This window comes from Wyeomyia smithii, chromosome 3 (assembly GCF_029784165.1).
Source record: "Wyeomyia smithii strain HCP4-BCI-WySm-NY-G18 chromosome 3, ASM2978416v1, whole genome shotgun sequence".
NCBI lineage: Eukaryota > Metazoa > Arthropoda > Insecta > Diptera > Culicidae > Wyeomyia > Wyeomyia smithii.
This window is the reverse complement of record NC_073696.1, coordinates 188,941,659-188,965,888: the sequence shown is the minus strand read 5'-3', so window position 1 is coordinate 188,965,888 and position 24,230 is coordinate 188,941,659. Positions and strand designations below refer to the sequence as shown.

The 24,230-nt window shown below is 37.3% G+C and overlaps 1 protein-coding gene across 1 annotated transcript in view; it reads left to right on the top strand.

Annotated features, from left to right (window-relative positions):
- Window positions 1–216: 216 nt before the first annotated feature.
- LOC129731574 (ataxin-2 homolog) overlaps window positions 217–24,230 on the top strand; it is a 36,441-nt gene continuing 12,427 nt past the window's right edge. The window contains exons 1-2 of the mRNA XM_055691678.1: window positions 217–542; window positions 16,794–17,053. Of these exons, the coding sequence (XP_055547653.1) occupies window positions 521–542; window positions 16,794–17,053 (282 nt within the window). The 5' untranslated portion in view covers window positions 217–520. The remainder of the gene's footprint in view (window positions 543–16,793; window positions 17,054–24,230) is intronic.

The following is a 24,230-nucleotide window of genomic DNA, read 5'->3' as shown; positions in this document are numbered from 1 at the left end:
TTCTTGTGCACTCTCATTCGTTAAAAAGCTCTCTCGGCTCACTATTCAACAATCTCAACAACTGCAGCTTTTCTTAGGCGGTCTGCTCTCCGATCGCGTTTTAACAATTTGCTTGATGCTTATTTTCTCAGCTGGGCTGCACAGGAGTCTTCGGAATGCCAAGTGGCGCCAAAGAGCTTTGGCGATTGGATTCGGGCTATTCATTCAGCCACTCTTCGGTGGCATGGGAGCACATTAGAGGTGTGCTTTTGTGACTTTTATTTTTATAAATGCCAAGTACAAAGCTGCATCAATCTAATTTGCGCGCTGGAAGAGTTGCGCTAAGCACGTCGGTCGGAAAAGATCTTAGTCTCAAGAAAACCAGTGGAAACTCAATAGAGACTAGTTAATCCGCGTTTGGAGATCGTAGTGTCGAGGTCGTGCTGGTAGGTTGCTGCGACAAGTGCCATTTTGTAGTTTGCTGGTTATAGAAGGAATAATCCCTGGAAGGACTTCGCTGCAAGTCGTGCTTGATCTTACAATGTGGTTGAAAATATTTATCGGTGAGTTTGACAATAGAAGTTGAATGGTGATATTTTCGGTGGCTTCTTAGCATTCAGTGAATTTTCGGCAATATTAAAGACATTTGTGAAGGTGTTATTCCGCAGAAGATTTGCAGAAATTTATCACAAATATGAATTTTGAATTTGTGAAAGGCACATGTTGAACAGTTGATATATAAACCGAAAGTCATCAGTATTTGTTGTTTGTGTGATAAAATTGCCGTAAAGAACATTATAGTAACAAGCGTATTTTTCAAATAATAAGAGATATGCTTTTAACTACATAGAAGTGACTAGTGGAAAAACACTTAAAAAAACTTAATAATAAACTCAATCTGAAATTACAGTACACTTCTGTTATAAGCCTCCCTGTTTTTGAACTGAAAGACATTCAATGAAAATAAAAAAAAAATGCTTAGCTTTGGGTTACTTTTTTATGTTTGGGTACTCGTTTTTGGAGCCAGCATTAATGATTCGTTATTTCTAAATAATCAATTATTTGGTGTTAGAGAATAAATTGTTTCTTATGTCTCGTGATGGTTTAAAAAAATGCTTCTAAATGCTCGAAAATGATCGTGGATTCTTAATTTGTAAGAAATAAACTAATATGTAACAGAAAGTTTACGATCATAAGTCAAAAATACTAAGTAGTTAGAACCTGTAACAGTTGGAATTGACTTGTATGAAGAACGTAAACGTTATACTACAGAAGGAAGTTCCAATGGTTCTTACTGATTTATGCGATCGTTATTCATAATAATACAAATAAAAAGTTGTTTGAAATAATTGAAATGATTCAGAGGGACCTCTTTGAAACAGGATTAGTTTTCAATTTAAATTTTTTAAGAATAGAATAGAAAAAAATCGTATGACATCGTTGAAAAACATTTTTTGTTGCAGAAAACTTCAAGCAAATTCACTGCAAAAAATAACCTAGCACTACTTCGACTCATGAATATTATCACGGATCACTTCAAAACTCGTTACTTTTTCGTCTAGGCCAACGATTATAAACTTTCCTAGTCTAGTAGCTCCAGTGTCATGGATCATTTCTTTACAAATTTCCATAATTTTAGTATTATTCGCAGTTACCAATGTTTTGCTGTATTTTCAGAAACAAAATGCAAAAATATTTAAAATAAATTAATAAGGCTTTACATACTACAAAAACTCTTCTTTATGAAATAAAAATGTGAACTGATTTAATTCAGCAAAAATGGTACAATTATTCATGAAATTATTAATTGAATAATTTTTATTTCAATCGATTTTGCTTATAATTTAAGTGTTCATCAATTTTGCATTCACATTACAATTATGATTATAATTTGTGATTCTTTTCAAGATTATCACAATTTTGAATATTTGTTAAGGGAAAGATAGAATATGATATGAATAAAAAATATATATAACTATAAAGTCTACTGAACTTGGAAATTTCAGAACTGTAAAGTGGGATGACTTTGATCACTTTTTTAAAATATATCTTGAATATTTTAAGTGTATACTGAATACAAAATTGTTTTTGAAATTTTTTAATACACTGTTGAGATTATTGGGACTCAACTTTGCATTTGAGCAAAATTTGCAAAAATAATTATAAAAATCGTTGTATTTATATAATCTTATTTTTGAAACTAATTCGGGAACAAAATAGACAAACTTTACGTATCACAGCTTGTTGTTTTGTATCGGTTTGAGCCGATTGTTTGTATGCAATGAAAATTGCCCAAAACCCACTTTATTTTCAGCATCAGGAACACTCTTTAAATAGCAGGAAATGCATGAGTAGACATATCTAAGAACAATCAGTGATTATTACGACAAATCTCAAGCTCTACGAGCGTTTTTTTTATTACAAATTCAAAAAAGAAGTAGAGTGATCAAAGTCATCCCGCTGATCAAAGTCACCTCAGTTTACGGAACCGTAGTTTTTACATGTCACCAGTTTTTTAGGGTTGAAGGTATCAACAGAAACAAAAGTTAAATTTTTTTGTGACGGCAGGATGTGTTTTTTTTGACATCCTACTTTTATTTATACCATAAAAAGAAACAACCAAGTAGGTTTTTCAAGTTTTCCAAAAGCGTTAAAAGAGGGTGGGGAAAAATGTAACGGCCTTATTAAATTCTTTTATATCCTCTGTGTACTACAGGTCGGGCTCGATTATCCGAACTATCTAAATCATTTATCACCCTAGATAATCGAATCACAATAAAGCTAAAAAATATTCAAATTTGCAATCAACGAACATGATTTTTTATTTTAATTTTTCAACGCAACGGTGTAGTCAGAAATTATTTCTGTTGGGAAAAGGGGAGAAGCCTTGAGAAGCAAATAAAAAAAATAAACTAGGCATTGATTGGTTTGACTTTCCTAAACATACCGGCAGGGATAAAATGATAACAAATTTGCTGAAGGAATAGAAAAAGTAAAGTTTTTGAATAAAAATTAAAAATCAGCAAAAAAAATTTCTCCGGATCACTGCTGAACACAGGTTTTGCCCTAGAGCTCATACCAGGAAAAATGCTAGATTATAGCTTCTCAACCATTCTTGTGAATTTTGGGGCCCCTAGCAAAGATAACTTAAATGAGATTTCTCGTAAGCCAACGTAGAAGCGACGAGTCTGGCGAGTAATTACTCTGCGGCTTTCTGATACACCTCTGCATACACTAGGGACACCAAAATCACAGTAATAGAGCTTGAACTCGAGCTTGAGCTTGACGACCGCACATTTCGTAGTTGCTCCTCCCTGATGGATGGAAGCTAGTAAAGTTGCACAGGGAACCACGTATATGGCAACTTGGGATTAGTTTACCATCTTCAATGTACAACAATCCTGTAGCTTCCGCTTTGTATAGATCCATAACGGCGCCACGTCCTGAGTTTCCGCTTTGTATAGATCCATAACGACGCCGGCCACGTCCTTACGATCGTTAGGGTAAAGAAGGAGAATGTAAGGAAGAAGATGTCACTGTGGTTGTTGTCCGAGCTTACCTCTGCATCTCCATGACTGCGACGGAAATGTAGGGTTTGGTCACCGTACAAAGGCAAGCGAGAGTATATATTGCACAGCCGTTAAATTAATAACGATTTTCATCGACCGAACAAAACTTACTCCGATTTGCAACGCCTATATAAAAACAATCTCCGGCTGGGCTGGGCATGTAGCGAGAATGCCGGATGAGCGTCAAGCGAAGGCTATATTTAGCAGGAATCCCGATAGAGGTCGTCGACTTCGGGGTAGACCCCGCACTCGTTGGATGTGTGCTGTCGACGAGGATGCACGCGAAATAGGTGTTAGGGGCGATTGGAGGATAGCAGCCCAAGGCCGAGGGACATGGCGACGTATTCTGGATTCGGCACTGGATCGATAATCGGTCTGTCGCCTTAAAAGTAAAGTAAGTAGAGCAATCTCCGGTTGAACAGTCGGGCCGAAACCAAGTTTCTTTCTAAATTTCTACGACTGCGGCGAAAAGAGAAGCTTTTGTTATCATGTCCAGTGGTAATTGACGGAATTGAACGATGATGCGCGCGAAGCTAGCTCATTACAAAAACGAACGAACGATTCAGACTTCGCGATCCTCTGTGAATGACGCGCGCAAAAAATATCCATCTTCCGAAGCATCTAAGTATCAACATAAATTTCTATTAGCAACCCCGAATACCTTCGAGAAAGCAAACCCACTTAAGCAAACGCAGTTCTTTGAAAGGTATACATCGCGTAGTCATCAATCAGGTAGACATTAATCACGATATTTGTCGAACGAATGAAATCTACTCCGGTTTGTAACGTGCTTAGGCAGAACCACCAAGTGAGCAGTCTCCGGCTAAACGGCCATCGTGAGACATGATACACTCTTGATACACTCGCAAAGTCACTACACTCCGAACGCTAGGGACACCAAAATTCACAGTAATAACGGGTGACAACTAAAAATTTGGAATTTTTTTCTACAGCTGTCCAAAAAAAGGTGGAAAACTGATTTATTTCTCATGAAGATACATTCATTGTGAACTAACAAAAAATATTGAACATTTGAGAAAGGTCCGTAACCGACCTCCCGAAGAAGTTTGCTCATGATGCTAAAACAAGAGTGTTGTACGGTCTTCAAGACCGCTTTTCCAATGCATCTTCTGATTCTACCGATCAACTGTTCGCAATTCGTTGATCTCCACGTATTTTTGAACCGAAGGAACTCAAGATCCCAAAGAAATCTTAGATTGGACGACACTGAGGTGGATTTGTTGGGTTGCGTATTTGGGGTATAAATGAAGTCGAGTGGTTGTTCAGAAACGTTTGTGTTTTTTTGACGTGCTGTGATGACATTTTCTCTGCCCAAAACACATACTTTTCATCTGTATGGTGTTTTGGAAAAAATGGAATCATAATGTTGTTCAAACATTCGTTCTGGTATATATTTTGATTGATAGCCAAAGCACTAAGCTAGAACCATGATTAGACAGAAATGAAAAAGTCATGTTCTGTCCATTACTCTGACCGGTCTTCCATTACCTTGCTGGCGGATCGTAGTTGAGGTTCTCAGGATGCCATACATAATAGAAACCGGAGGATTTTCGCTTTCAAAATGGTTTACCAAGAACTTTTTACGAAAATTGTTGTGCAGTTCTTAGCGAACTGTACAATGCAGTTGCGGAATGCTCGTTTTTGAATCGAATTGAACATGCATGAACAAAAAAAAAATACTTATGCCAGGAAAGATAGAGCTTTCATATACATTTTCTCATTTCTCAACTGTTTTGAGCTTGAAGGCAATTCTTTTTTCGATTTTATTGACCAGTGTAATCGAGTCTAAAACTCCGGATAATCGAACCCCGGATAATCGTTTGACCTTACCTTACCAATCAGCTCCAGGTTCGAAGAAATCCGAGCCTGCATGGCAGTCGCTCGCCAGTTTTCCAGTTGATCGAGCTACCTTGCTGAGTTATTTTCACGGAGCTGTCCGACATCCCAACGACATACTCAGCCCACCGCAGTTTCTCGATTTTAGCCGTTTGAACGATGAGTGGTTCTCCCAGCAGCTGATGCAACTCGTGGTTCATCAGCCTTCGCTATGATCCATCTTCCATCTGCACTCCCCCACAGATGGTACGCAGAACATTCCATTCGAAAAACCCAAGAGCGTGTTGGTACTCCAAAGTCTAGCTTTCGTGACCGTAGAAGACTACCGGTCTGATCAGTGTTTGGTAGATGGTCAACTTCGTGCGGTGGCGGCACGATTTTCTGCCAAAAGGCGTCGACGAATTTCTATGCTGCTGGTGTCGTTTTCAGCAATTAACAATGAGACCAGGTGCATGAACTCGTCTACCACCTCGATTTCATCACCGCTAATATGAATCCGTGGTGGAAGATTGGTCTTCTCTGGGATATCTTCCTCTCTTGTACTTAGTCTTCGATGCGTTTATGGCCTAGCCAATTCATCCGGCTGCAGCCCTCAGTTTAAAGTACGTCTCCGTCATCTTCTCAAGGGTTCGTGCAACGGAACCTCCTGAAAATCGTACCATTCGTGTCGATACTCGCCCTTCGTATCACACCTTCCAAATTGATATTAAATGACAAGCACAAATCAGGATAATCGAATCTCTAGATAAGCGTGTCCGACCTGTATTTACCTTAATATTGTTTGTGCAGTTGTTTAAAAAAAAAAAAAAAATTTCACATGGTTTTACTGTAATAAAAAAGGTGGTAACCGCACCAATACTTGATTGAAATTTGAGATGACATAGGAAGAGGTAGAAAATCTTACGCAGTGAATGAATACTAGTCATTTTTTTTAATAGTGCTTGGAAAATTGTAAGCAAAAATACAACCCAGCTTTGTACATGCCATAATGACTGAAAATTTCGTTATAAATTACCAACCCTTTTGACAACTCTGTTTATGTCAGTTTCGAGTTTTCTTGTATTTTTTCGAAAGAAAAATATATTTGGCACCATTCGTGTTGCCAATTCTAAAACGTACGTAAAAGGTGCGCAAATTACGAACAGCGACCGCCAACCCAGATAACCAGAAATCTTATAAAAATGGCAATACAAAATCGTATAAACATCCAGTTTTAATCGAAATTGTATAAAGTTCATGTTATAACCAGTTCAAGTTATCTTTCATCATATATGGGTCGTGCAGTCCGTGATATATGACTGCATATTGTTCCTCATATAAATGCACACAAAAAATCAGGTTTCATCGCAGTAGGTTGTCTACAGTGCAAAACTTAATTGCAGTGCAAAATTGTAGGATTTCTAATTTATGTGATCCACGTTGATATTCATATTCCTTGAAAACTCCTATAACAGTTGTAAGAGGATTGCATAATGAAATTTATACAATATGCTTTTTCATGACAGTTAAAATCGTCTATTATGAAACACGAAATCGTTGAATAGTAAAAAATGATAACATTTTTATGTCAAATTTAATTCAAATTAAAATGTCCCTTGAATAGTAAAGAATGATAACATTTTTATGTCAAATTTAATTCAAATCAAAATGTCCCTTTCAGCAACTCTGGTTTTTAAAATCTAGTTCCTAAAAGATTTAAAGAATTGGGTATAAATCATGAACGCAGTTTCGACTAGAAGAAAAATCCCTTAACCCTCTAGTGCCCAAATTAGTGTCTAAACGGACTTCGATAAAATCATTATAAACCATTATAAACACTTTTGAGGTATTTATTGAAGCTTTTCGGAACTTCGACTGAAGCCCGCCAAATGGCGGCATTGGGCACTAGAGGGTTAAAAAAATGGCACATACAGTCGGGTTTCACATAAACATGGGCAACGCCTTGAAAGATTTTCAATGTTTGTTGATTGCAATTGCTTGAATCGCCTAACAGTTAAAAAGAAAGTCAATGCAGATCGCATGTTATTATTCCTTCGTATATGAGGCAATATTGAGTTAATATTGACATCAGAGTCTATAAATAGATTTGGGTTAACATTGAAGACAATAAGTGACATTATATACGATTTACAAGTTCATACGATTTGAGGCATTCAACAATACTAGATAAAATTCGTTGACATGCAGCATCGTAAAATGACTCTGAGGATAGGGAATAAGAGCAGTGATCGGAACGTTGGGGGTTCGAGGCTGAACTCAGCCTTGTAAAATATAAAATAAAGGAAAAAGCCGCATAAAACCTCAATAATTAATACATACCAAAGAGTGTGCTTAAGTTTTTTTTTTTTTTATTCTCGCTTATTTTCCGTCGGTCTATTTCCGCCACTGTTGTGGCCAATTACCGACGCCCAGGGAGGCGACTCCACACCCAGGTCCCTAACTCACGACCCGTTTATTAACGGACCGGCGCCAACGGCTTTACTTCCTCATGCGATGGAAGGCGTGATCCCAGAGATTTTTCGCCTCAGAATATCTCCCGGTGTCGGCTAGGATTGAATCTAGACCAGTTTGGGTTGGTTGTGAGTGGATCACGCCACCTCACAACCATCGACACCTATGTCGGCGGTGGGATTCGAACCCAGGCGTCGAGCGTGGTTGGCGGAGACGTTACCAACCACACTAGGCCCCCGCTCAGAGTGTGCTTAAGTTAATGGTACGCGTACTTCTCATAAAAAAAATATAAATGATATTGTTGATACTCAATTTTTATGTTTTTTTATTATTTGGAAAATTTGGGTTGTATATAATGCAAAATTTATTCGCAGTACAGGTTACACACTGCTGCGTTTAAGTTCGTAGAGCATCGTAGTAGAATCATAATACGGGTGAAATGGAATTGTATGTATGCTTGAATTATGGCAATAGAAAATTGTACTAAGTAGCAAACATAGTTGTTCATACCTCAGATTTTATGCAAAAGGTAATTGCTATAGAATGAAAAAAAAAAATGAAATAAAAAGTTGTATATATTTAACTGCGCGAACCATTTTGGAACGTATATTGCCTCCACTTTGGTACTTATAAGCTCATATAGAACGTTATATACAACTTTTTCAGATTGTACAAGGGTGCTTATATCTCAACAACAACTGAAATATACGGACCAAATTGTTGGCTGGGAAGTTCACAGTGTTAAGAAATCACCATTTGTGATTGGCCACACAAACTCATTATTTACTTTTATTGATCATAAAAATATAAGCTACTAACAAATCCACCGCCACAATTTCAGTCACCTTTAATCAACTTCACTTTAATTGAAAAACTGCGAGAGGTGAGGCTTCTATGTTACTTTTAGTTACCATGATGCTTCAGAAACATCAAGCAATGATTCATTGGAACAGTTATCTACGCTCAATGAAGAAGTAATGAAGCCTAGATAACTAGTTATAAGAAATATATTTCTAATAAAACTAAAATACACCACCAATTTGATACGTTAATCGCAATGTAGTTTTAAAACAACATTTCGCATTAAAGGGTTAAGATGGTTCTTTGTGGAGTGTAGATTCTAGTAAAAATGTAGCGTTATCGTTTTTTCAATCTCTATACTTATGAATTCCAACAAAGCTTTTTCCTTGAACCCAAAAATAGCTTCGAAACCAAAAATATTGATCAGTATAATTATTAAAGCTGTTGCATGTGTCGCTTGGGTTTGCTACGAAGTTTGCACAAACAGAAGTTGAAGTTCCGACATCGGAATGGTTCACACAACCTTTGCTTTTTTCGAAGAATAATTCTTTTGAAACTGCCAAACCCCTTTAGTTTACGGTAGGGCAAAATAGCAGCGTTAATTGAACCAATGTTATGTGCTTCGAAACCTATCTCTCTCAAACTCGGTACGAATTGAAAATTCTCGTGAATGTCTATTTACAGGTTATGTTTCGCACTCTTGTTAAGCGTACATAGCCCTTATTATTAGCTACTCGCATAATGACACGCAAGGTCTCCTAACTTAACATGAAACGAGATCAATGTGGAGCTCCATGAAATGTTCGAAAGAGCATAGAAACAATGAAACACATTAGTTATAGTTTGTGAAACAATTTCAGCCAATCTCACAGATCTTTAAAACGCACCAAATGTGCGGAGCTTTGTACAACAAAACCTGCAAATGGTTTTTGGATATATTCAGTAAACTGGTTTTCAATGCTGATGCTGGAAAACGGTAATCAAAACGTGGAAATGGAATTTCTTATCCACTTCACCAACTTCAGCAATTAAAATGTCGTTGCAATATTTCAATAAACGGCTACCTATCAGAGGGAGTGTAAACAATGCCCAGGAATCTCCGATATCTGTTCGATGGTAATTCAACACCTATGTTTATCTGATATGCATGTGAACTTTTTGTAAATTCGCATTCACAACAATGAGGTTTCTTACGCTATAGGATGATTTGTCCGGGCGGAAGCTATAAAAAGAAAAGAAGCTGTGTTGGGGGCTGTTTTCTACCTTTTTCTATACTGCAGTTTGAAAAGCAAGCAAACCTCTAAATCAAAACACTCAAGTCAGTATACATACATGCCAATTGGCACGGCTTAAGGTGCAGGTGCGGCCCATTCGCTACAGGTATCTTCTGGCCGCTAGTGGCGATGGTCCAACCAACATGTAGGCTGTGAAAAATAACTTCAAACAATCTTATTATAATGGTGGGAAAGTTCCTCCACTCTAGAGTACCTACCCTCTTACGAGTTGTCTCGTCTGCTCGATGCATGTTACAGTACTTCGAAGCGAACGGACGATTCACGGATCCATTTTTCACGGGCCTGTGACTTTTCGGCCGCATACAACCGGCAACAGGTGGGCTCTGGCATTGGGCACGTATGTGTTACGATTTGCGAAGATACATTTCTAGCCAGTAGTTAGAAAGGAGCTGCTGTTACCTCATCGATGATCCTGTTATTGTCAGTGCACATAATTCGCATTGTCTGCCAGTTTAAGCATCGACGGTTTTCAGCATCGGTACAAAAGCAAAGAGCACAAGACGGTCGTGATTATCTGAGTCGTGTTGCAGTGAGCTTACTTTCATTGTTAATAATTATTATGAAACAGGAGTTGCAAACTTTAGATTTGGAATTAAAAATTCTTCATATTTTATTTATCAATCTGTCGCCAGCGAGCTGTTTTGTAATTCTGTTTTAAGTTTAGCTTTGGTTAGACAGCATTTTCACACGATAGATGCGTTTTAACGATTCGCCTATTATCATTTCGGCGAAATAACCTGCCCTTAATAATGTTTTTTTGCAAGATAAAGGTCAATTGAAAATTTATTAAAACGAACTCGTGATCACCTTTTGATATTTGAAAGATTACATACCATTGGCTATTTGTGGTGTTATGCCACAAACGCGTTGTTATTATGAAATTTTCAAAGATGCTAGGCGCTCTGGCTAACAACCGGTATTTGTCATTCACGACGAAAAGACAGCGAGCTTAAACTAACTCGACAATGTTAATACTTTCACTGACAAAGCTGCATTCATGAGTTTATGCTAGTCACCCGTTTGATTCGTAAATAGGCCTGTAATGCAAGATATGCGAGAAATGGCAAGTTTGAATGAGAGCACACCTTCCATTAGAAAAAACCTTTTTCTGTATAAAAATATTCTCCTTAAACCATTATTTAAATCGTCAATTGTTTCCCTCTAATATAAATTTTGCTGCTCTTGTTCACCCAATTAAATTCTGAACTTGTTATCAACAATACTTTTCTATATGTGTTTGTACATTCATTGCTTGCAAATGGGCGAAAGACCCCGGATGTAACCAGTTTGCCTGCAATAGGTAGTGCAGCGAATTCACTTTTATTTTTTTGCAAATGATGGAGAAAATTTATTTATTGCTACCGCTGATTGAACGTGTTTAGCACCGTGCGTCACCGGGGCTTCTCGTGGTCGTGGCCAGGCCAACCTGAAAAGAAAAGTACATGATCTTGCGGACCAAATGAGGCACGTTTGGGTGACCGGTTCGCCGGTGGAATACGAATTGTGTGACTCGAACGCTGGCTGCGTATTTCGTAACGGTGCGGTTTTCATGATGCTGTTGAAAATGGTACCGATTGCAAAAGATATATATATATATATATATATATATATATATATATATATATATATATATATATATATATATATATATATATATATATATATATATATATATATATATATATATATATATATATATATATATATATATATATAGAGAGAGAGAGAGAGAGAGAGAGAGAGAGAGGAATTCGCTTCCGATATGTTGATTGTGATCCGACGCGTTGCGTATTGGATGGTACTCAGCGCGATTTTTACTTATTTATTGCACAAACTATTGTTTGTTGTTTTATAATGCTTTTGAACCTTCGAAGTATGGATGATTCTAATAAAAAAATCATTAAAGTGCTCCCGAACAAGTTTTTTGCAATGGTGTTTGTGGCCGGAAACAAGGTAGGTAACGTCATACTGGCAAGTTAAAGCACGTCGAAGCCTTGATGAAAGAGTGAGAGCTTAAATTGAATATTTAAGATTTTGAGAAACCGGAGTAGAAAGTGGAGTACAGTGCTTTTTCGATTTTATCATGGTCAAAAAAAATTTACCGTGAATTTGGCGAAACCGTGAATTTAGCGAAATGATAAAAATTTAATTTTTTGTGTTGGATTCAATTGAAATTTATGATATTTCGAGTAAAAGGATGCACTTTCATTATTGAATGGAATATAAGTTCAAGATACAAATGAATAAACAGGGAAAGGTTAGTTTATGATATTTTTCTCCATTGAATTTTCGCGGACTTTCACACAGCTGTTATACATGCAATATCAATATGATTTGTACTGCCAATTTTTTAGCATAGCTAGCAGAGTTAAATGCTTGTTTATGTGAAATTGTGGAACCACTAGATTTTAAAAAAATTTAAATTCACGCTCTAAGAAGACCAAATTGTAGGGCTTTTTGAGTTGTTAACAGATCTTTTGACCTAGAACTACGTTTTACTTTAGCATACAACACAGGGATGCAAACTGAAAAACTGGGACGAAATTTGTCCCTTTTCAAATGCTTATAGGTCGGTTGGTTTTCAACCGATTTTCTTCATTCTTGCAGCAATCGATTGGAAAATTATACACGCATCTGCCCAAATGCAGAAAATTGTTGTTTGAATCTGCGAACTATTGCACTATTGAAAATTGTCAAGCCTTATTGAAATTAAAATAACGTCCTCTGATTGGTCGCTTGCTGGCTTTCCCAAAAAGGTCGATATACCTAGTTAACCGTAGCGTAGCGGTTTGCGCCAGTATCAGTTAGTTTGCCGAATTTACTTTCGGCTTGAAAAAATCATTTGCCGGTTGGTCACATTTCATAGCAGCAGCGCGGTAGCAACAAACGTTTCGGATTGCCGGTTGAGGGCTTAGACCTTTTTCCCCACGATGAAGCTTGGTCTTATTTTGGCAAACAACAGCATGCTGTGCTATCCAGCTAGCTTAGCAATCAAAATTTACTACGTGTGAAAACAGTGTTTTTCCGCTGGATACAAAAATTAAATGCGAATTGTGGAATCTCGCCTAAAGAAGATTAGACAATGATAAAACTCAACAAAAAGGCGGGGCCTATGTAAGAGTTAGTCACATTCTTTTGGCGAACGGAGAGACGGACGGACTGTCCATAGGATTATTGCGGCAGTGGATTGCGGCATCGGATTAGGCCGATGCCATGGTTCACGCGAGTGGCGTCGGCTTGCCGTCCCCCTGGCGGTGGCAGCGGCGGTGGCAACGGCGTTGGCAGTGGGCAGCTGCAGTTCCTCGTTTAGTTCGGTTACCCTTCGATCTGGGTTGGACCACACCAGCGGTAATACAATCAGATATCGTTGGGTGAATACAGTGAACGAGACCAGCACCTCCAAGTGGTCTAGGAAGCTAGCGCCATCCAGCGCGTATGTATATATAGCGTAATGCATATCTAGCGTGTGCGGAAAGCTTTAAGCGCTATGCACACTGCCACTGCACACTCCCGGAGAGAACACGGACCCGGCCCGGAAGCAGTGTGAGGAGCACTTTAGCGTGTGTTGATAGCTGTAGCATGTGGGATATTTGATTTGTGAGATGTGTGTGTATGATATGGTATGATGTGTGTTTGTGTGTGTGTGTATGATATGTGTGTTTGTGTGTGTATGATATGTGTGTTTGTATGATATGTGTGTGTGTATGATATGGTATGATGTGTGTGTGTGTATTATATGGTATGATGTGTATCTGTGTATGATATGGTATGATGTGTTTTTGTGTGTGTGTGTATGATATGTGTGTTTGTGTGTTTGTGTGCGTGTGTATGATATGTGTGTTTGTATTATATGTGTGTGTGTACGATATGGTATGATGTGTGTGTGTCTGTATGATATGGTATGATGTGTGTGTGTATGATATGTGTGTGTATGTGTGTGTGACATGGTATGATATGTGTGTGTGTGTGTGTTTGTGTATGATATGGTATGATATGGTATGATGTGTGTATGATATGGTATGATGTGTGTGTGTCTGTATGATATGGTATGATGTGTGTGTGTGTCTATGATATGGTATGATTTGTGCGTGTGTGCTGTGTATGGCTTTTAACTCGGCACGTTCTGCTAACTGCTGAATTCGGTTCCCGAAATTCACAACCCTTCATTAGTAGACATTATAATTCATTACCCAAGTAAAAAAATTGGTTTTATCAAAGTTTTATAGCGCTCAATACAGTCAAAAAAGCGCTATAAAACTTTGATAAAACCAGTTGTGTTACTAGGGTAATAAAACACTCAATGCATTTTTTAATAGTGTACGTAGTTCTACGTCATTTATGCGGTCGTGTCTTGGATACAACCTCCTACTATTTTCTCAACTGCTCGAATAATACGTAATTTTTGCTTCAAAGTCAATGAAATACCTATTTCACGGTTCATTTTTCTCAAAATTATGACACAAATTATTTGTAACAGATATGACACTTGGTTGCCTCAGAAAATTGATCAAATAAATTGAGTTCATAAAACAATACACATGGAAGGACACAAGGCGTTTCGAATACATTTTCTACCAATGGAAGTACATTATTCTTGATTTAAAGTTTTTCTTTAAAAGCGTGATAAAAACGAAAATAAACCGTGAGAAAATCGAGCGTGAATTTGACGAGTAGTGATAAAAACGACTGTTGATGAAAGCGAAAAAGCACTGTATGTGTTTTTTCCTTGTAGAAGACTGAACCACTGCGACCATTGTTTGATCTATTGTGGAGTATGTGTGACATGATGGCATTATTGGCGTAGGGCTACGTAAGATGTTATTCATCAAAAGCTTTAGCACTGCATAGGATCGTTTTCATGGTATATGTGGACCAAATGGCAAAATTTTCTACACAGTAACAATTAGATTTTGACTGAGATTTTTGTCAACTGTTTGCATCTCACGGCTGAGAATACGACTTAAATTTGATTTTGCTTCAAACCGCATGATGATGCAACACGAAATAGTGAATTGTAATGCCGCGTAACTAAGAGTGCCTTCCTGTCTGGCTGGTCTGCTTCGTCCGGCTGCTACCATAAAGTAAAAGATTGATTTCTCGCTTATGCTTATTATTTGAACCAGCAGGCTGCCAAAAGTGTGTTAGAGCTCGCGAATGCCTGATTTTCACTAAACTTTACTCATGGTTTACTATTGAATAGATGTGCCTATTATTATGTCTCAAATTTGAGGAATGTTTAACTATTGCATCAAAAACTGGTGCTTGAAAATTATTCGAAAGGTTATATGCATTGGAAAATGATACTTTTTCGTTGGACCTTTCACAGTAGGTATGCCTTCTTACTTAAGTAAGACGTAGTGCTATCGATATGTACTGATACAGATCGTTTTCAAATTAGGTGCAACTTCATGATTACTGCGACCCTATTTGTTGAACACCTTTTGATAGTACCCGCTTTTCAAGCGAACTCTATAACCAAAGCTCCCTAACTTTACCGCTTACACAGTTCTTTGGTTTTGATGGAAATGTTTTTTATAATAGTTTTCATGTAAGCTAACGATTACGTTACTAAACGCAATCGACAAAAGTGTATTTTTTAATTATAATTCAATATGTTCTTTAGTGCTGTGAAAAGACAACATTGATAATTTTTTCAGTTTTCCGTATTTGTTTCCCTGGTAGTTGCAAACATTACATGTGTTTTATATTTGACACAAGAGCTGGTTTTCTTGTAATTTTAAAATTATTATTTTTTCTTCACCTATTATTTATTTGACACGGCAGAATACAATTAATTGTTTAACGGCGCCAATTATATCTGGTGTCAAATTTTTTATCCTCGCTGCTGACTACAAATTATTTTATGTAGTTCTATTAAAATTTGAAATCGTTTTATTGATTTGGGGAATTTTTTGAGTAACATTTATTTTGATATATAGTATGAATTGTCTTTGGATAAAAGAGGTACAAACTCCAAAGATAGCATATTGAAATATAATTCAACCAAATTCGATAGAATAAATTTTTAGAGAATTATACATCATGCAACTTCATCACAACTTATTGAACTAACGTGATTGAGTTTTTAAACCTTGTAGTTAAATAAGCAATTTATGACAATGTTCATTATAACTATAGTCCACACAATTGTGTAGTTTCGTCCTTAAAAAGTCATAAATACCACTTGCAGTCCTATTGATAGTTCTTGACGTTTGGGTTTGGTACTGAGAATGTACACAAAAGCGAGCTTCTGTGCGCCGGAATAGCGATGGCAGCACTTACGTAACCGTCCAAAAATATCTACAGTAGTATAAAGGTTCAATTAAGTGCCAGTCTTGCACTGTGATGAAATAACACAATGCAAGTAAAGCATCTTTCGCAAAGGTTTCCACCTTGAATTCCCACAACGCATTCAAGTCTCACGAGAATTCTCGCTTCTAAACAGCTTCGCGACCGATCATCATTATCATGAACAACGAGCATGATTTACACACGCTCGACTCACCGTGCCACATCACGGCCGTCCTCATCGCGTCGCTTGGAGTTGTCCACGGTCGATATCTAAGACCGCTTCACCCTAGCGGCTTGGGCAGCTTTTTCGTAAAACGTGAAAATGCGAGGAACGCTGATGAGAAACTGAACAAAGTGCACCGCAGATACAATTAGACTGTGGCATCATCGCTCCAAATATTGCATCACAAATAAATACATAGCTTTCCTGTTCAGCGAAAGCAAACGTAGGAAAATGGGTCCAAATTATCATTGATTTGTCTTACAGCTGCAATCGCATAGCAACAGCGTACAATTAATAACTTGCTTTCGTCTTTGTTTTATGCTGCAGGATGTTGTGTGATAGGAAGCATATTAGCGGAGAAGAATGTTACCAAAGAGGTAACCGCCAAAGAGAAACGTCAAACCGATCATGAAACACGAACACTGCCTCTAGCAGCAAGCCGACGGCAGCAACAGCAGCCGCAACATCATCAGCCCGGTGGATACTTTCCAGATCCAGAGACTGCAGCCCACTTTTATGCCCAGCAGTCCGGAGGTCAACTGGTCTTCAGGCCATATCAGCAGCAGAAAGGCGGCCAAGAGCAAGATGTAAGTATGAAAATTATTATTAACTTCCCGGACACCTTGTTACAGCGCTAAAGAAAAGGAAGCCACCAATAAGCTATACTCTGCGGTGGATATCCACGATTATTTTTCTATCGATGAAAGAATTTTAGTTTAGATTAGAAATAATCGATGGGTACAGTAAAAATATGTTTCATAGCCTAATGGTACATAATTCGTCATTCGTTCTTTTCATTTCATCAATGCAAAAATGTTGTTTAACTGTTCAAAAATATCTGTAATTTAAAAAGCTCTTCAACCTACCGAGAAAAACAAGGAACACACCACTAGGAAGCTCAAAGCACTTGTGGTATTAAATTTTACATCTATTGAGTCCCCTGCAGAGTCCATTGATAGAGGCAATGAAGTCACTGGTAGCGCAAGTGATCTTTTGATGATTTAGCTTTGAAACGTGATGCACGTTTACCATTTAAGCCGGCGTAACCATCGGAGTGTTATGTAATTATTTTGTTCCAATAAAACGGCAATAACCATCTGCCGCTGGTAGGCTTCCCACGATAGCCACCGAAACGGTTGACGATGTTCATGGAATGGATGCTCGTTCTGGTGGTACTGCGTTTTGATTTTCATCTCTACACTTACCACCATTGGAGGTTTGAAAGCACGGTTATTTTCCAGTACCTGTATACGATTGAATGTTTAGTGTTTAAAATTTTAGACTAGAGGAAATTCCTTGTACAACCATTCTTTACAATCAACCTAACATGGCTTCTAAATAGAATGGTTTGTGAGCGATTGAATTGAATTAGAATTGCCGATGTATAGGACAACAACTAACAAACTGAATAAATCCAAACTTTGTACTTTGACCTTTACCAAAATATTTTTCATGTTCGATCTATTTTCATATTGTCTTTTTTTTGAGGACCCGTAACGCAATATTGGTTCTTAAAAGAATAATTCTTAACAATCATGCTCTTGGTTTTTATTTATATCATTTATATAATGTTGGACTGTTTACTTTATACAATTTGGTACACAGATAAGTTCTCGCTGATCGTTTTTGCCTTTCTCCTAGAAAGGTATAGCAATCACTTCAAAACTAAAGGTATAAAAGTGCTCAAAAGGGCTGAATGTCGTATATCACTCGACTCAGTTCGACGAGCTGGGCATTTTCTGTATGTGTGTGTGTGTGTGTGTATGTGTGTGTGTGTAACGCTCTCCCAATCTCACTCGATTTTCTCAGAGATGGCTGAACCGATTTCAATGAAATTAACTGCAAATGAAAGGTCTAGTTGTCCCATAAAACCTAGGGTGGTCGGTATTACCGACTTTTCGAAAAACCGGTATTTCGGTATTCATAAAAATAAAAACCAGTAAAACCGGTAAAAAACCGGTATTTTCATTTTTTCGGATTTATGCAAGTTAGGGGCGACTCGTGTTCTTTTAACCTACTTGTTCAACTACAAAAGTCTGAAAATCATAGTTTGGGGAAGTGATGACAATCATGTCCGCAAAAAACGCAAGTTATTCTCACTGTACTATTTAAAATAAAACTAAAAAATTCACATCAATTTTGATTTTGAATTTAATTTTTGCTCAGCGTCTCAGGTTGCATCTATGGACGTGTCACTGCATAACTATGGTTTGCGTTTATGAGTATCTATGCTTTATTACGATCCAGATTTTTTTGTAAGATTTAGACCATTGCACATAGGAGTACGTAGAACAAAAACTTGGCCAAAATTTTTTTAAGTTTTCAGATAGCAAATCTAGAGAAACATTTCCAAAGGTCTATCTGCTTTGATCGATTTTTTGATCGGTCACTTTCATTCAAACACCGCAACTTATTAAACATCTTTTTTGACACGTTATTGGCACAAGTTGATAGCGGAGGGATTACTCTAGCATCTGAACAAAAAACACGCTTGGGAGAGTTACTTAAGCTAAACATTTCCAAAATGAAAAGACGTTTCGGAAAAACGATGAAAGCAGATAGGACCTTTTGAAATGTTTATCATTTACATTGTTTATCATTTACATTTCTAATGTGTTTTAAAGTGGTTTTACCTCTATTAAACACTATTATCTCTATTTAGACATAAAAACTTATTATTAACAAGTTTTCGTCAAGTTAGACACCATCACTCTGTAATTCGAAAAAAGTACAAATATAGTAAGAGCTTGTTCTGGTGAATACTTTTTTGCCAATAATTGATTCTGCTACTTTTAAAGCGTTTTTTAAATCACTCGCTTCAAAAGGATATGAATATTTTGGAAACCACAGTCCTTCCAGTAGATCATTGAGTCATGTTAACTGCGTAACTCAACTAATCCAATGGTACATTTTCTCTTAGCATTTGCGTTTTGCGTCTCTCGCTTCGATCACTGCAATCAATCCTTTCCTTGGCCGACTTGAATGTGAAGCTTCCGACCAACTTTACAATTTCATGATTAGGCTATACCAATTTTGTCATATTTCGAAACTGCCGATTTTATTTGAACTAAAGCGACTCCGTTGACGCTCAAGAATCACTTTAAAGTTACAATAACATGAGTAGAAGTTTATATTTTTCGTAGAACATTTTGTGACTTATTCATGGGCTCTAACTAAAACCAAGGATATGATGGTTACTGTCGTTTGTAAACAATTCAGAAAATTTCAAGATGGGCTGCATACAATGTAGTAAGTATCAGAGAATACAAAAAGGATCAATAGCACGAGGAACACTTAAATTATTTTTTTCGTATTTTGGCCAGCTTTTTGACTGAAATACTCCTATGTGCACTGCGACCCTTGTTTTGATCTCTTGTGGTATACGATCCAGATACATTTAACAGTGTTTGGAAAATTTCAATGAATGAATCGTGTGATATGATTACGAAGAACATAATTTCGAAACTCATAGGAACAAAAAAAAAACCTGCGGATTTTTATTTCAATTTTCTTTCACATCGCCAAACATAGTTTTAAGTTAGTGAATAACTTCAAAATTCTTAGAAAAACTGAAACTGTTGAGAAGAGTAAATGAATGAAGAAGAAAATAAAATGATGATCAGACAAGAATCCAAAGGAACCGAAGGTAAATACTTCTCTATTCGGATCTGTCTGTTTGAACAGTTCGTCCAAATTCAGTTGAACCTGAGAAAACATTTTTCTCAGCTAGAAATATGGCTAACAAAATCCACTGCAGTATGGGCGACGAAGCTCTGACCATGCTATAGCTATTTAAATGTAATTTTTCAAGGGACAGTAATTTTTAGGATGAAATTCTTCATTGATTGATTATTTCATCCTGTAAACACTTTGTATCAGGAGCAACTTGTCCATAACTAGGTTCAACCTGTGCAATGCACACGGAGATGCCAAACAAAAAATAAATTCCTAATCCAAATTTATATTTTTATCTTATTTTTTTAGTTTTACCTTGAAATAGCACAAAACGAATAATGACTTGCGTTTTTTCGCGACCATGATTGTGATTGCTGCCTCAAACTATGACTTTCAGAATTTGTAGTTGACTAGTAGGTTCGAAACTCACTAGTTGCCCCTGTAAGTATGAGTGTGTATAGAGATTAGCTGTTTTACTTAGTAAATAAATTTATGTTCAATGTTGCTTTTGTGTAAATGTATTTATTATATACACCGTCATATGATTTTTAACGCCTACCTAAGTTGGTAGCATTTATTAGCCCTACAATGATTTATGAAAATTGTGACAAGTTTTTTCTTTTCAATTTTGAGAAAAATACCGAAAATCCCGGTTTATCGCCTCTCCAATACCGGTATTTCGGTATTGAAAAAAATATCGGTTTTACCGGTTTTTGTTTTACCGGTAAACCACCCTAATAAAACCCTATTGAATTTTATTGTAATCGGATTTCTAGTTTAGAGGTTATGTATCAAAATGTAAAAATAACGAAACATCAATGTCTCAGAAACTACACAACCGATTTGAACAAAATTGGTTTTAAATAAACGGGCAACCTAAAAAACTCTTAACTGCCAGAATTTCAACCGCATGGAAAGTCCAACCAAAATGAAGGAAATTCATCAAAATCTCTTATCATCCACCTTCGAAGTACAGGGCCGGTGTTTCATGTGGGTAGTATGGGTAGTAGTACCCACTCGGAAAACATCCATGTGGGTACTTACCCACACGGAACTATCGGACAAAACTAAAAATAAATGTAATGCAGAGAACGACAGATTTTCCGATGGATATCGTTAAGAGAGAGGTTATAAATCTACAGATTTATGTACAGTTGTAAAGTTTCTAAGGGAAAGGATTATTTTTTCAATTGTTTCATTTATGGTAGAGAATTTCATTAACGATAGAGTTCTAAATATCATTTTCGATAGAGTTCTTAAGTTTCGTTTTCTCGTAAATATTGCCCATACCAATTTTGAGCCCAATCGGACTTCGGGAAGTAGAGCCTCAAAGCGGTCGAAGTTACCGTTTTTTGATCGATGAGAGAAATGTTCGAGTTGGGAGTGTCTCTTGTGTGTTCTGGTGTAGCTCGAGTCTCCCAACGCAAAAGTTTCCATGTCCCTGAAATTTATTTTTTTTAAACAAATTGTTATGAAATAACATCAGATCTCAATATTCCATGCATTTCTAAAAGATTTGCTATAAAAAAAACGATTTCGGAAACGTGCATTTTTAGGTTGATACATTTTTGACCAAAAATGTAAGACTTTCACGACTGTAAGTGAAATCTCATCAGAAGTCCGATTAAGGTCAAATTTTGGATGGAGACTTTTTTTGAGAAGACAAAATTGTTGAGTCCTAACGTTTGCATTTAAAAAATGCTAAAAAATTCCGATTTTTCATGGGTTTGAAAAAAATTGACTCGAACTCTAACCGTAATGGAGAAAACAGTGAAGCTACTCCGTTCAGAAGTGTGCGCGATCAAAGAACAATACCCCGCCGCGTCGAAAACGGACATCGTACGGAAAAGGGACGCCGGTTACGCTTGTATCTACAACATCTTGGCACTGTTGGACTACAATCAGAGCATCGAATAAAAGACCGGTTTCGTACGGCCGACGATCCTGAGCGACAAGAAGCTCCAAAGAATGCTGAAGAGAAAGACCGAGAGAAAAGTAGCTACATCGCTGCGTACGCTTGATCGAGAGGTCGGTACAACCGGCCAAACAGTGGAAAAGTACCTGGCGAACATGGACCTCAGAAAGCGGCAGTCCCGTCTATTGGTCTCGGAGCTGCAGGCAATGACGCAGTGTCAGCGGCTGAATAAGATGATCGAGTCGTTTTGTCCGGCGAATCGCGACGTGATGGTGGTGGTCGACGCCGAGACCTATCTCACCCTGGATGGCAACTACTGGCAGGGCACTCCGTATTTTACTTCCCCGCGAAAGAAGTAAGCTCTGGGGTAAAATTCATTTCACATACCAAGTTTCCAAAGAAGGTGCTGCTGTGGCTGACAATCAGCGAGAAGCTCCGTACTGGCCGTGAACGGGGAAGTTTATAGTACGAAGTGCCTGCCGGAAGTTGCGTCGTTCATTAAGACATACCATAGGGGCGAAGACAAGGTGCTCTGGCTGAATCTGGAGTCGACTGCTCGATGCAATCGTTGGAGGAGATGAAGCGGCTGAAAATCGATGCGGCACCCAGGTCCGCCAACCCATCCAACGTTCCCCAGCTGCGTCCCATCCAGAGTCAAACCAGAAGCGTAAGACGCGAAAATTGAGGAGGAATTGATAAATAAAACGAAAAAAGAACTCAATGAACCTTCCCTATAACTACCCACTCGAGAAACTAATGTGACGCCGGCCCTGTCGAAGTAATTCTAATTTGAACACGTATGGGCCAAAGCATTTATTGCTGGCGAAGAACATATCTTCTGTTCCGTGTACATTCCACCGGAACATGCTTATAAACATTCGTATGAATTATTTTTTAAAACTTTAGAATCTATTATGTCTAACATGCAACCACAAGAAAAACTGCATGTCTATGGCGACTTCAACCAACGTGATGCAGACTTTATTGTAGACATTGAAAATGAATCTATCTTACTCCCAGTCGTAGGCGAAAACGAAACACTGCAGTATCTTTTTGGCAAAACCTCAGAACTCGGTCTATATCAAATCAATCATGTCAGAAACAAACAAAATGCATCTTTAGACCTATTATTCACAAACTGCACTGAAGACTTCTGTGTAGATGCATCATTGACTCCCATCTGGAAAAATGAAGCATTTCACACAGCAACTGAATATTCAATAGTAAGGAATAACATTTCGTACCCTAGCGACTGTGAGTACGAGGATGAACCGGAATACCACAAAACTGACTTCGAACAAATCAAACGTAGACTACGCATAAAAAATTAGCGTAGTATAATTGGTGAGGAAGGAAATGTCAACAATGAAGTACCAAAATTTTATGAAATAATTAATCAAATTATATCAGAAAATATACCACTAAAAGAATACGAGTGAACATGAAAAATATTCAGTGTGGTTTAATCCACAATTGAAGAACCTAAATAATAGAAAACAAAAACCATATAAAATATACAAAAAAGACAACAATAGCGAAAATCTTCAAAATTACCAAGATATTTGTTGTCAACTTGACGCAGCCATTAAAATTACACATGAAGAACATAACCGTGAAATCGAACATCAAATCAAGTCTTGCCCTAAGAACTTCTTCTATTGTCTTTTTGCCACTTTTTTTCAAAAAATATACACCACATTTTCCTGAATATTCAAATTCCTTATCTGTAAATCAAATATCCGAATTCGAAATTCAGAACGCACTTAAAAATGTAGACGCTACGAAAAGTCCTGGGCCTGACAGAATAGCTCCAATTTTTCTCGAAAACTTGGCAGAAGAACTATCTACACCTTTACTACATTTCTTTAATATGTCTCTGAAGAATGGAATTTTTCCAGAACTCTGTAAAATTTCATATTTAGTGGCAGTTTTCAAATCTGGCGTAAAATTTGACATTCGCAATTATCGTGGAATCGCCATTATTTCATACATTCCAAAATTTTTTGAATCAATAATAAATGAAAATATCTTCCAGCAAGTAAAAAACCAAATTACAACTCAACAGCACGGCTTTTACAAAGGCCGCTCAACAACCAATCTTTTGGAATTCGTAACTTTCACTTTGACTGTAATGGACAACGGCAACCATGCAGAAGCTCTTCATACGAACTTTA